This window comes from Nicotiana tabacum, chromosome 16 (assembly GCF_000715075.1).
Source record: "Nicotiana tabacum cultivar K326 chromosome 16, ASM71507v2, whole genome shotgun sequence".
Taxonomy (NCBI): domain Eukaryota; kingdom Viridiplantae; phylum Streptophyta; class Magnoliopsida; order Solanales; family Solanaceae; genus Nicotiana; species Nicotiana tabacum.
Genome location: NC_134095.1, coordinates 77125830 through 77139516, shown reverse-complemented (window position 1 = coordinate 77139516; position 13687 = coordinate 77125830). Strand labels below are relative to the sequence as shown.

Genomic DNA, 13687 nt, shown 5'->3' with positions numbered 1-13687 from the left:
ATAGAATTGTGGACGAAAAAATAAATCGAAAGCTACAAAATTGTAAATGGAATGTAAGAATACAAAATTGTGCTCTATGAGATTGCTAGCACTGCATCATGATTTTCATTTGCGTAAAGAGAGGTAGTATATATAATAGAAATAATATATATATATATATATATATATATATATATATATATATATATATATATCTTTTTCTATACATCCGATATTCAAAATCTAGTAATCCTTAATGTAGATTCACACCTCGTAGCGTCCACTAATATAGGAAAAGTGCTTCCTACATAAAAAATTTCATTTTCGAAACTCAAACTCGAGACCTTAGGTTAAATGTTGAGGTATGCATCACCCGCCCCACCACCAGTTTGTATCAAAATCGTATTGATATCTTCAGCAATATTCTTGGCATCGGACGAAATTCCAAATAATCCAGCGTTGGCAAATCCTGCACAATAAATATTTTTCTCCCCTTTCCAGTGACAAGGACTTCTCCTTTTTGGCATCCCATTTTCATTGAATAACACTCCATCATCCTACACAAAGCATTGCAGTTTTTTTTCATCTCAGAAATATTTATCTAAAATATAAAATATCACTTTTATCTCTCACCTGAAATCATAGAAATTTCAAAAAGATGCATAGCTCGAGCCAAATTTGAAGTGTATATAACATTTGCCTTAATTATATTTAATTATCAAATACCTTGAGCCACTTTGTAACTGTGCTTTTGTAACCTGTAGCAAAAACCATGGCATCAAACCGTTCCATCTTACTATCAGCAAATTCAACATAATTTCCTTTGATTTTCTTGATCGAAGGTAAAACCTAATGACAAAAATGATTAATCAGGAAACTTGCTAATAATAATAATAATAATAATAATAATGAAATTTTTTAATCCCTCTACCTTGATTTTTCCTGTTTTGATTTGATCCACAGTTCCAACATCAATAACAGGAGATCTACCAGTAGCTTTCTTAAGATAAAAGGGACCCTTATTTGGCCTATGTAGCCCAAAGACAGAAAGATCTCCATATATTAATCTGCTTAAAATCATCACAGTTTTATCCACTATATTACAAGGAATGTATTTCAGCAAACTCATTCCCATTTGGACTATTTCCTTCGTGAGTATGTGTACCTATAAACCAAAGAAAAAACATGAGATTTTCATTATACATACACACTTAATTCAATGAACTTTATTTTACAACAAAATTGAAAGATTTTTTTAAATTGATTTCCGTACAAACAAGTGCATGAACCTAAATGTAGCTTGGGATTCAAATTTTATGGGGCGAAAACTGATATCCCATTAAGAAAGCATTTGATAGTATTAATCATAAAAAAATATTTGGCTAGATTACCCTTATCTCTTCCGTAAATAAATAATTAAATATAATAACGTAAGTATATGTCTTCTTAGAGTATCAAGGGTGAAATTTAAAAAAATAAATAATAATAATAATAATAACTTCTAATTGTATTCTATGGCAGAGTGAATCCAAATTTAAACCTGATCGATCTTTATGGTTTTTAACATAGAATTCATTATACTTTAAATTTAAATCTACTATATGTTGTTGTTGTTGAATTAAAATCAATACTAGGTTCGGATAAACCTGTTGCCAAAGAGTTACATCCGTTGCGACTATTCTAAAGTGACGAATAATTTGTACTAAATTCTTTTGATTACAATGACAGATAAAAAGACCGAAAAGAAGAGAACTTACAGGGCTACGAACAATAATGGAGGTCTGAGCACCCCAATTAGATAAATCATAGGCAATTTCCATACCAGAATTTCCACAACCAACAACTAGAACATCTTTACCTTCAAAATTCTTGCACTTTCCATACTCACTAGAATGCATGATTGTCCCACCAAAGCCATCTAATCCTTCAATTTTTGGAATAAAACCTTCACCATTTTCTCCAGTAGCAACAACAAGAAACCTAGCAACATAATTCTCAATAATATTTTTTTCGACGTTCATCGCCTTAACATGCCATTTGTTATCAACACAGTTGAAAAATGCAGACTCAACGGCACGTTGATACAAAGGATTAACACAGAAATTGGTGATATAACTATCCAAATATTCAAGAAAACCTTTTTTGGACACAAAAGTTGGTGAATTTGGAGGAAATGACATGTAGGGAAGTTCACAAAATTGATTTGCTAAGTGAAGTTTCAATCTATCATAAGACCTTTTTCTCCATAAAGAAGCACAACAATCATCTTTTTCTAGAACTAAATTTGGAATATTTTTGAGGTTTAGACAAGCAGAAGTAGCTATACCAGCAGGACCAGCTCCAACTATGAGGACTACTGTTTCTTGCTTCATTATATTGAAACTTTTCTTTTTCTTGTTGTTTCTCTATTTATTTTCCTTTTCTGTTGGTCTTTATCGAATATCTTATCTTTATATAGAGAAGAAAATTCAACAAATAAAGTAAATAAATCATTATCCACAGTCTTATCATTATATATATGCAAATGATCTTCTATTTAATGCTGAAGTAATTATGTCTATATTAGAGATATTAATTGATCATATCTTTTTCATGGTTTGTTAATTTTTATCGTGACTGCCACATTAGCATAGTGTGAAAGATATATTCATAGAGTTTGAATTTTTCGTGGGTCAATTCAGGTATTAAACTACTTACTCTATATTATATTATTTAAAGTTAAATGGTGGTGGCAAATATTATATTTTTAAGATAAAAATAATTTGATGACATACGTGTTTGGTGTAAACGAAAATGTTTCTCGAAAAATGATTACTTAAAAAATATTTTAATTCTCGAAATTTTCAGTATTGGATCGGTGAGTGGAAATTAACTTTGAAAAATATTTATTAAGATTTCAACAATGTCAATAATTGGATAATGCTTCACATTGTATTGAAAATTTAATAAAACTATTTCTTAAGATTGATAATAGTATCTACACCCCTTCTTTTGGTTATTAAACAAATGCTGAAGTAATTATGTCCATATTGGAGTCATTAATTGAAGAAATCTCTTCATGTGTTGTTAATTTTTATGGTGACTGCCAGATTAGCATAGTGTGTAAGATATATCTATAGAGTTTGAATTTTTGGTGGGTCATTTTAGATATTAAATTACTTACTCTATACAGTATTATATTATTATTCAAACTTAAATGGTAGAAAGAAGTTTACTGTTGGCAAACACTATATTTTCAAGATCAAAAATAATTTGATGATTTGCGTGTTTGGTGTAAAGGAAAATATATTTTGAGATTCTCAGAATAATCGATGAGTGAAAATTAATTTTTGAAAAATATTTGTTGAGATTTGACTACAATGTTAACAATAGGATAATGCTTCACAGTGTATTGAAATTTTGATTAAACTTTTTCTTAAGATTGATAATAATATATATGCATTAGTTGGAAACAAACTTTTGAACCCTTTTTTTTGGTAATTGAACAAATTTTGAAATAATTATGTCTATATTAGAGTTATTAATTGATCATATCTCTTCATGTGTTAGTTTTATTGTGGTTGCCAGATTAGTATAGTGTGAAAGATATATCCATTGAGTTTGAATTTTTGGTGGGCCAATTTAGGTTTTAAATTACTTACTCTATATGTATATTATTCAAATTTAAATGGTAGAAAAAAATTTACTGGTGGCAATATTATATTTTCAAGATAAAGTATGCGTGTTCAGTGCAAAAAAAAAAAAAAAACGAACATTTTCTCAAAAAAAGATTATTTCAAAAATATCTTTTGATTTTTAGTATTTGATTGATGAGTGAAACTATTTTTTTAAAAATAGTACTTTATTAAGATACAACTATGTCAACAATTGGACAATGCTTCATGTTGTATTGAAAATTTGATGAGACTGTTAAAATTGACAATAATATTTACGCATTTGTTGGAACAAAAACTTTTGAACCTTTTTTTTTAATTAAATAAACTTTCTTAATCACCAAAGTAAATTATATTAACAAATCCACATCTAAATTTAACATATTCAGTTGTCTTTTATCACTCCACTATAATTTTTCTTATCTCCAAATAATTTAATAGTTTTGATACAATGAAGAATTGAAGTCTGCGTATGGAGTTGTACGTAGAGTTTGTGGGATTGTAATTAAGGGTTAAGTTGGTTAGAAGTCTGCATTGGTAAACTTTTGAAAGCAATACACTAACGTCCATTAAGTACTTTTTATATTTCCTTTAGTCTCACAGAATTAGGTATGTTATTTTATCAGTTAGTGTGTAGTGGAGGCATATATATTAGTGTACTTGTCCATTAATTACTGATTATGAATGAAAATCCCATTTCTCTTTTCGCTTAACTTTATCTTTTAGTTGTAATATTTATTCTTCTTTCGCTGGAACCGTAGCTGTCGCAACAGTGGTATCAAAGCAATTCCTCGGCTATGTGGATAATGGCTACTGAAATGAGTGAGGTCATGAGTATGTTGCACAAGATAGCAATGGAGGTGACCGAATTTACAGAGAAGCAGAACCAGCTCGAAGCAAGTCACGAGCAGTCTTGCCAGCATTACGAGCAAGCTATTAGCGAGATTGTAACGATCCGACCGGTTATTTTGAGCCCTAGTATATCATTCGGCAGTTTGAGGTCATGAGTAGATTCACTTCAGGTATTATGACTTGTACGCATGGTCGGAATTGAATTCGGGAAGTTCGGAGTTGATTTGGGAAGAAAATTCTTATTTCGGAAGCTTTAAGTTGGAAGAATTGAATAAGGTTGGATTTTTGAGTAAACGACCTCGGAATCGGGATTTGAAGGTTCCAACAGGTTCGTATTATGATTTTGGACTTGAACGTATATCCGGATCGGGTTTTGGATGACCCGGGAGTGTTTCGGCGCTTGTTGTGGAAGTTGGCATTTTGGAAGAATTTCGTAAATTTGGGTTGAAGTGTATTTCAATGCTATCGATGTCTGTTTGGGATTTTGAGTCTGGGAATAGCTCTGTATGGTGATACTGGTTTTTGGAGCGCGTCAGGAAGTGGATTTGGAGGTCCATATGTCATTTCGGAGTCATTTGGCGAAAGTTAGAAATTTAAAGGTATTTTAGAAATTTGATTTGGAGTAGACTTTTTGATATCGGGGTCGGATTCTGATTTCGAAAGTTGGAGTAGGTCCGTCATATTGAATGTGACTTGTGTGCAAAATTTGAGGTCAATCAGGTGTGATTTGATAGGTTTCGGCATCGAATATAGAAGTTTGAAGTTCTAAAGTTCATTAAGCTTGAATTGTGTTGTGATTCGTGATTTCGATGTTGTTTGATGTGATTTGAAGACTCGACTAAGTTCGTAATGTGTTTTGGAACGTGTTGGTATAATTGGTTGAGGTCCCGAGGGCCTTGGGTGGATTCTCGATGGTAAACGGATCGAGTTTGGACTTGGAGGAATGCTGGAGCTGCTGTCATCTGGTGTAATCACACCTACGAGGTTTTGGCCGCAGGTGCGGAGCTGCAAAAGCGGCCAGGAGGGTCGCAAAAGCGATGCTGGGAAGGAGCGCAGGTGCGAGGGCATGTCCGCACCTGCACAGGGGAGATCGCTGAAACGGAAGCGCGAAAAATGCTATTTTGACTGCAAATGCGGAGGCTGCTGGGTTGAGTTAGAGCCGCACCTGCAATGGATTTCTGTAGGTACGGAGCCATAGGAACGGCTATTGGACCGCAAGTACGAAGGTCGGGATGGACAGTATGCTTCTTTAAAACGAGGGTTTGGCTCATTTTTACTTCACTTCTTCCATGGGAGCCGATTTTAGAGCAATTTTGGAGTGCCATTTTTATCATCAAGCATGAGTTTAGATCATTGGACATCGGTTTGAGGTGTTAGAGTGGCGTTGGAGCCGATTATGGAACTTCGGAGCGAGGTAAGTTTCTTGTCTAATCATGTGAGGAGGAAATTATCCCTAGGTGTTGTAAATTGATGTGTGATACTTGTTGTGGAGGCTACGTACGCGCAGATGACGAGAGCCCGTACGTAGCTATATTCATGTTATTATCCGGTTAGGCTTAGGTTCACATCATGCTATAACTGTACTATTTGAGCAGTCTCTCGCCTATTAAATTTTCTCTGCTTTACATTACTACTTGAGACTAGACTTGATATTGTAGAGACTTCACGAGTTAATGATTAGTCACTGAATAATTGTACTCCTCTTACGAAATGATTCCGCGATATATATATATATATATATATATATATGTATGTATGTATATGTTTCATTGAAAGGTTTTGTAAAGAAATTATAACTCACACGTTTATTCGTGAGTGGGGTCAAGGACCCGTTAAAGCTTCTTATTCTAATGGGATCGAGCCGTTCACCTCGGCAGGATTATGTACTTCATATTTTATGGGATCGGGCTATTCGCCTCGGCAGAATTTATGTACCACACTCTCATGGGAGCGGGCCGTTCGTCTCGACAGGTTAATAGAAGCATCTATGGTTCATGTCGTTCGACCCTCGACAGTGCATAATTTAATTATTTATGTTAGATCGGGCCGTATTCCTCGACATTTCTATAAAAATATCCTCATGAAAATCGTGCGTAATATTTGGCAAGAAGCTAGTGTATCTGTGAGTTTTCCTGATTTGAATTATGACAACCTATCTGATGAGATCCACTATATCTATATATATGCTCCGGTTAAGGAGGGAATTGGTAATGGAGAGCTTGAGTTTATTGCAAACAGGAGGATTGTACCACGTATTTATACTCGTTTATTTCGTTTATTTGTCTTGCCTCATATCTGCTTATCATTTCTGTACCTGATATTATCGGACCACTAGTAAGTATCGATGTCGACCTCTCGTCACTACTCCTCCGGGGTTAGGCTAGATATTTACTGGGTACACATTGATTTACGTATTCATACTACACGTGCTGTATATTTTTGTGCAGGTACATATATGTCTAGTGGCCTTAGGGGCGCAGAGGTGTAGTTATTTGTAGGACCTTAGGTGAGATGCATTCCATGTTACGATCCGCAACAAGTAGAGTCTCCTTCAGAGTTATTTATACTTTTCTGTCTAATTTATATTCAGGACAGATGCTGTATTTTATTTTACTTTCTAGTGATGCTCATACACTTGTGACATCGGATTTTGGGGGTATTTATGAGGTGTTCAATATTGTGGTTGTAAGAAAATATCATCATTTACTCTGTAAATTTTATCACTTATCATTTAACTGAAGGAAATTATGATTTCAAAATACTAAAAAGAGTAATTAAGTTAATAAATTCTTGTTGGCTTGCTTGACAGCGGTTTTAGGCGCCATCACGACCTTTAATGGATTTTAGATCGTGACACAGATAAGGGAAGTACTCAATGGGGTAATTCACATAGGGAAGTGACCTGAACGAGATAAAGAATTGAGCTACGATGGTGAAAAATTGTATTCCCCTAACGACAAGCCTTTCGGCCTTGGTGAGCTAGTTACACTTATTACTATCGAGTTCAATAGTTCGGTTGCAACTGGAATGAGTAGTGGAAATTTAGCTAATGTTTCACCTCCTATTAGTGGACAAACTCAGATTTCTCTGACTTTTTCTTCTAGTGTTCCAACCCGAGCTAGTGTACAACCCCAATTTGCCTCTAATGTACAAATTGGCTTGATTCCAGTTTCTGTGATGTAGGTCTCCCATATGCTGCATAACATTAACCCACCATTCCAAAGCCACCATTTAAGGGTGTCAACAACACATATAATCCAATCTCATAAACAACCGTCCCTATAACTGTCACGACCCAGATTTTTCGCCATCGAAAATCGTGATGGGGCCTACTAATGTGAGCTAGGCAAGCCGACTGTTTGAACCAATTACCCTTTTACCCCTTTTATATTCTTTAACAATTATAAAGCAATAACGTGTAGACAGCGTAATTTATAATAAGCGGAAGAAAATCAATAAATTATCTGAATATGTATCTAATACAACTGTTTGAGCATCGACTACCTAGAACTGGTGTCACAGTTTCACAGACGATCTAAGAAAAACTACATATAAAGTCTGAAAGATAAAAGATACGCTATTTCTGAACTAAATAAATGAAACAAGAGTAAAGGGATAGAGGGAGATGCCAGGTCCAGCGGACGCCTGCAGGACTACCTTGGATCTCCGCGTGGACTGAAGGCAGCCACCCAATCTACGGTCCAAAAGTTGCTGCTCCGGGATCTGCACACAGTGCAAAGTGTAGTATCAGCATAACCGACCCCATGTGCTGGTAAATGCCTAGCCTAACCTCGGCGAAGTAATGACGAGGCTAGGACCAGACTACCGAATGAACCTGTGCAATTCAACTATATACAACGAAAAAGAAGAACAGTAATATACAGTCAAGTATGGGAGGGGTACATGTTGCGGGGGAACTATCAATTTAGAATAGAAAGACAACAGGAAATTGAAAGAAACAACATATCTCAGATATCAACAAAGAATCATAAATCAATAAATGCACGGCATCACCCATCGTGCTTTTACTCTCGTCCTCACCAAAGCAATCAAGTAATGAAAATGTGTACGACATCGCCCTTCATGTTTTTACTCTCGTCCTTACCATATAATCAATATAATCGGCATGGAATGGTAGATCGTGCAGAACGACATCACCCTTCGTGCTTTACACTCTTTCATCACAAATAATACATGGCATCACCCTTCGTGCTTTAACACTCTTCCTTACCCAAACAACAATCACAAACAATAGGGCAAGGGAGTAAATGAAATTACAATAAGAATCCCGGCAAGGGAACAATAGTTCAACAATCAAGTCCCGGCAAGGGAACAACATCAAAAGAAACATCAACATCCCGGCAAGGGAAATAACATTAAAAGCAACAATATCCCGACAAGGGAGGCCACGTAATAATTCTCTTCTCTTTCTCACTGTTACTTCACAACTCACTTCACAAGTTGAGTCAATGCTCTAAAAGGTTAAATTACCACTTATACTTTCACATTTCATTATACAACTAGAGCCAACGCTCCTCAATGTTCAAATGTCCCAATTACTTCCACAAACTTTGCCCAACAATAGAAATCATCACCAAAGCATGAATAATACAACGAAGTCATAATAATCACAATATAAGACTCACGGGCATGCTTGACACCAACGTATAGATACTCGTCACCATGCCTACACATCATACTCAACAAATACCACATAGAAAATAGGACTCGACTCCTAATCCCTCAAGCTAAGGTTAGACCAAACACTTACCTCGATGCCACGAACACAATTCAAGTCTCTACTATCGCTTTACCTCTTGATTCCACCACCAATTCGCTCGTATCTAGCCACAAGTTACTTAATTACATCAATAAATGATAAATGAATCAATTCTAATGCATAAAAATGTGTTTTCTAAAGTTTTACCCAAAAGGTCAAAAATTGCCTCGGGCCAACATGGTCAAAACCCGAGGTTCGAACTAAAACCCGATTACCCATTCCCCCACGAACACAAATATATAATTTGTTTTGAAATCGGACCTCAAATCGAGGTCCAAATCCCCAATTTTTGAAAAACCTAGTTTCTACCCAAAACACCCAATTTCCCCATGAAAATCATTGAATTTGAATTGAAATCATGTGAAAAAATGTTAATGATTGAAGAAAACCAGTTAAAATTGACTTACAATCACTTTGGAAGAAGAGTTGTCTTTGAAAAATCGCCCAAGAGTGTTTTAGTTTTGGAAAAGTGTGAAAAATGAAAGATTTTCGGCTAAGTTATAATATTGCAGGTTGCAGGGTTCGCAATTGCGACCAGGGTTCGCAATTGCGAACCCAGACTTCTGCTAAACTCGCATTTGCGAAGCAGCTTTCGCATTTGCGAAGTGGGAATTGCGAACAACATGTCACATTTGCGATGACTGGCTACAAACTGGGGGATCGCATTTGCGATAAATCCCTCGCATTTGCAAGGTAAGCTGGCCTGGGCTATTTTCGCATTTGCGAGCCAGGCTTCGCACTGCAGGCCTGCAATACAACAACTGAAGTTTGCAACTTTTCAAGTCCAAAATCCACCCCGTGGCCTATCCAAAATACACCCGAGCCCTCGAGGCTCCAAACCAAACATGCACACAAACCTAAAAACATCATACGGACTTGCTCGTGCATTCAAATCACTAAAATAACATCAACAACTGTGAATTTAGCATCAAAATCATGAAATTTCTTAAGAACTTCAAATTTTCCAAATTTTTCTCAAATACGATCTGATTCACGTCATCTCAAGTCCGTTTATTATCAAATTTCACAAACTTATCTTAAATCACATATAAGACCTATACCGGGCGTCGGGACCAAAATATGGGCCCGATTCCAGAAAATAATTTTTCTTTAAAAATTCATTTCTCGGGCTTGGGACCTCGGAATTCGATTTCGTACATACGCCCAAGTCCCATATTGTCCGGGTCCATTTACCCAAAATGTTGACCGAAGTCAACTTAATTTCATTTTAAAGCCGAAATTCATCATTTATCACAGATTTTTACATATTGGCTTTCCGGCTATGCGCCCGGACTACGTACGCAAATCGATGTGAGATAGAAACAGATTTTTAAGGCCTCGGAATGCAGAATTCACTTTTAAAACAAGTGATGACCTTTTGGGTAATCACATCCTCCACCTCTAAAACAACTATTCGTCCTCGAATGGACAAAAGAAGGAAGTACTTGAGTCAAGGAAAAGATGGGGATAACGGCTCCGCATATCGGACTCGGACTCCCAGGTCGATGCCTCAGCGGACTGACCTCTCCACTGAACACGAACAGAAAGAAAACTCTTCGATCTCAACTGACGGACCTCCCGGTCTAGAATAGCTACCGACTACTCCTCATATGACAAGTCCTTGTCCAACTAGATAGTGCTGAAATCTAACACGTGGGATGGATGGCCGTGATACTTCCAGAGCATGGATACATGAAACACTGGATGCACGGATGATAAGCTCGGCGGCAACGCAAGTCTATAAGCTACCTCTCCCACTCGATCAAGAATCTCAAACGGGCCAATGAACCTAGGGCTAAGCTTTCACTTCTTCCCAAATCTCATCACGCCCTTCATAGGCGACACTCGAAACAATACCCGCTCACAGACCATGAATGCCAAATCGCGAACCTTGCGGTCGGCATAACTCTTTTGCCTGGACTAAGCTGTACGAAGCCTATCCTGAATAATCCTGACCTTGTCCAAGGCATCCTGCACTAGATCTGTACCCAACAACCGAGCTTTCCCCGGCTCGAACCATCCAACCGGTGACTGACACCGCCTACCATACAAAGCCTCATAAGGATCCATCTAGATACTCGACTGGTAGCTGTTGTTGTAGGCAAACTCTGCTAAAGGCAAAAACGGATCCCACAAGCCTCCCAAGTCAATGACACAAGCTCAGAGCATATCGTCCAAAATCTGAATGGTCCGCTCGGACTGCCTGTCCGTTTGAGGATGAAACATTATTCTCAAGTCAACCCGTGTGCCCAACTCTCGCTGAACTGATCTCCAGAAATGGGAGGTAAACTGCGTACCCCAGTCCGAAATGATAGACACGGGCACACCATGAAGATGAACTATCTCCCAGATATAGATCTCAACTAACCTCTCGAAAGAATAAGAGACCGCCACAGGAAATAAATGTGCTAACTTGGTCAGCCTATCAACAATAACCTAAACTGCATCAAACTTCCTCTAAGTCCGTGGGAGTCCAACAACGAAGTCCATAGTGATACACTCCCACTTCCACCCAGGAATCTCAATCTTCTGGACCAAACCACCAGGTCTCTAATGCTCGTACTTAACCTGCTGACAATTCAAACGCCGAGCCACATATACAATGATGTCCTTCTTTATTCTTCTCCACCAATAATGCTGCCACAAATTCCGATACATCTTCGCGACGCTTGGATGAATAGAGTACCAGGAACTATGGGCCTCCTCTAAAATCAACTATGGAAGCCCATCCACATTAGACACACAATCTCGACCCTGCAATATCAAAACTCCATCATCTCCTAAGGTAACCTGCTTGGCACCTCCGTGCTGCACCATGTCTTTAAGGACACACAAATAATGATCATCATACTGCCGATCTCGGATACGCTTCAATAAAGAAGAACGAGCGACTGTGCAAGCTAACACACGGCTGGGCTCAGAAACATCCAACCTCACGAACTGATTGGCCAAAGCCTGAACATCCAAAGCAAGCGGTCTCTCACCGACTGGAATATAAGCAAGACTACCCATACTGGCTGACTTCCTACTAAAAGCATCAGCCACCACATTGGCCTTTCCCGGATGATATAAGATGGTGATATCATAGTCCTTTAATAGCTCCAACCACCTTCTCTGCCTCAAATTTAGCCCCTTCTGCTTGAACAAATACTGCAGACTCTTATGATCCGTGAACACCTCACATGCCATGCCATACAGATAATGCCTCCAAATCTTCAACGCGTAAACAATGGCTGCTAACTCTAACTCATGAACCAGATAGTTATTCTCATGAATCTTCAACTACCGCGAAGCATAGGCAATGACCTTTCCATCCTAATTCAACACCGCACCAAGTCCAATACGAGATGCATCATAATAAACTGTATAAGGCCCTGAACTTGTGGGCAAAACCAACACCGATGCCGTAGTCAGAGCTGTCTTGAGCTTCTGAAAGCTTGCCTCACACTCATCCGAACATCTGAACTGGGCACCCTTCTGGGTCAACCTAGTCATCGGGGCTGCGATAGATGAAAACCCCTCCACAAACCGACGATAGTAGCCTGCCAATCCCAAGAAACTCCGGATCTCTATAGCTGATGCTGGTCTAGGCCAGTTGACTACCTCAATCTTCTTTGGATCAACCTGAATACCCTATGCTAATACAACATGACCCAGGAATGCAACTGAACTCAGTCAGAACTCACACTTCAAAAACTTAGCATACAACTGACTATCCCTCAAAGTCTGAAGAACCACTCTAAGATGTTGCTCGTGCTCCTCCCGACTGCAGGAATAGATCAAAATATCATCAATGAAGACTATCACGAATGAATCCAAGTAAGGCCTGAATACTCGGTTCATCAAATCCATAAAAGCAACTAGGGCATTTGTCAACCCGAATGACATCACCAAGAACGCATAATGCCCGTACTGGGTGCGGAAAGCTGTCTTAGGGACATCAGATGCCCTAATCCTCAACTGATGATAGCCAGATCTCAAGTCAATCTCCGAAAATACCTTGGAACCCTGAAGTTGATCAAACAAATCATCAATTCTCGGCAATGGATACTTATTCTTGATTGTAACCTTGTTCAACTATCGGTAATCAACACACATTATCATCGATCCGTCCTTCTTCTTAGCAAACAACATCGGCGCACCCCAAGGCGAGACACTAGGTCTAATGAAGCCTTTTTCAAGCAAGTCTTGCAATTGCTCCTTCAACTCTTTCAACTCAGGCGGGGCCATACGATACGGCGAGATAGAAATGGGCTGAGTGCCCGGAGCCAAATCAATGCAAAAGTCAATATCCCTATCAGGTGGCATACTCGAAAGGTCCGAAGGAAATACCTTAGGAAATTCACGAACAACAGGCACAGAATCAATAGAAGGAACCTCAGCACTAGAATCACTAACATAGGCCAAATAGTCCAAACACCCC

The 13687-nt window shown here is 38.0% G+C and overlaps 1 protein-coding gene across 1 annotated transcript; it reads right to left on the bottom strand.

The window, feature by feature from the left end:
* Window positions 1-329: 329 nt before the first annotated feature.
* On the bottom strand, window positions 330-2351 carry LOC107822829 (putative indole-3-pyruvate monooxygenase YUCCA11). The gene is made up of 4 exons (XM_016649400.1): window positions 1737-2351; window positions 911-1144; window positions 706-828; window positions 330-536 (listed from the first exon to the last, which is right to left on the bottom strand). The coding sequence occupies exons 1-4, from the start codon at window positions 2349-2351 to the stop codon at window positions 330-332; spliced, it is 1179 nt and encodes a 392-aa protein (XP_016504886.1).
* Between the last annotated feature and the right edge of the window lie 11336 nt (window positions 2352-13687).

Coding starts and splice junctions, on each gene's coding strand:
- LOC107822829 (XM_016649400.1), bottom strand. CDS start 2,351: ATGAAGCAAGAAACAGTAGTCCTCATAGTTGGAGCTGGTCCTGCTGGT. Junction 1,145..1,736: donor CCATTATTGTTCGTAGCCCT/GTAAGTTCTCTT, acceptor TTTGGTTTATAG/GTACACATACTCACGAAGGA. Junction 537..705: donor CAGTTACAAAGTGGCTCAAG/GTATTTGATAAT, acceptor TGCTTTGTGTAG/GATGATGGAGTGTTATTCAA.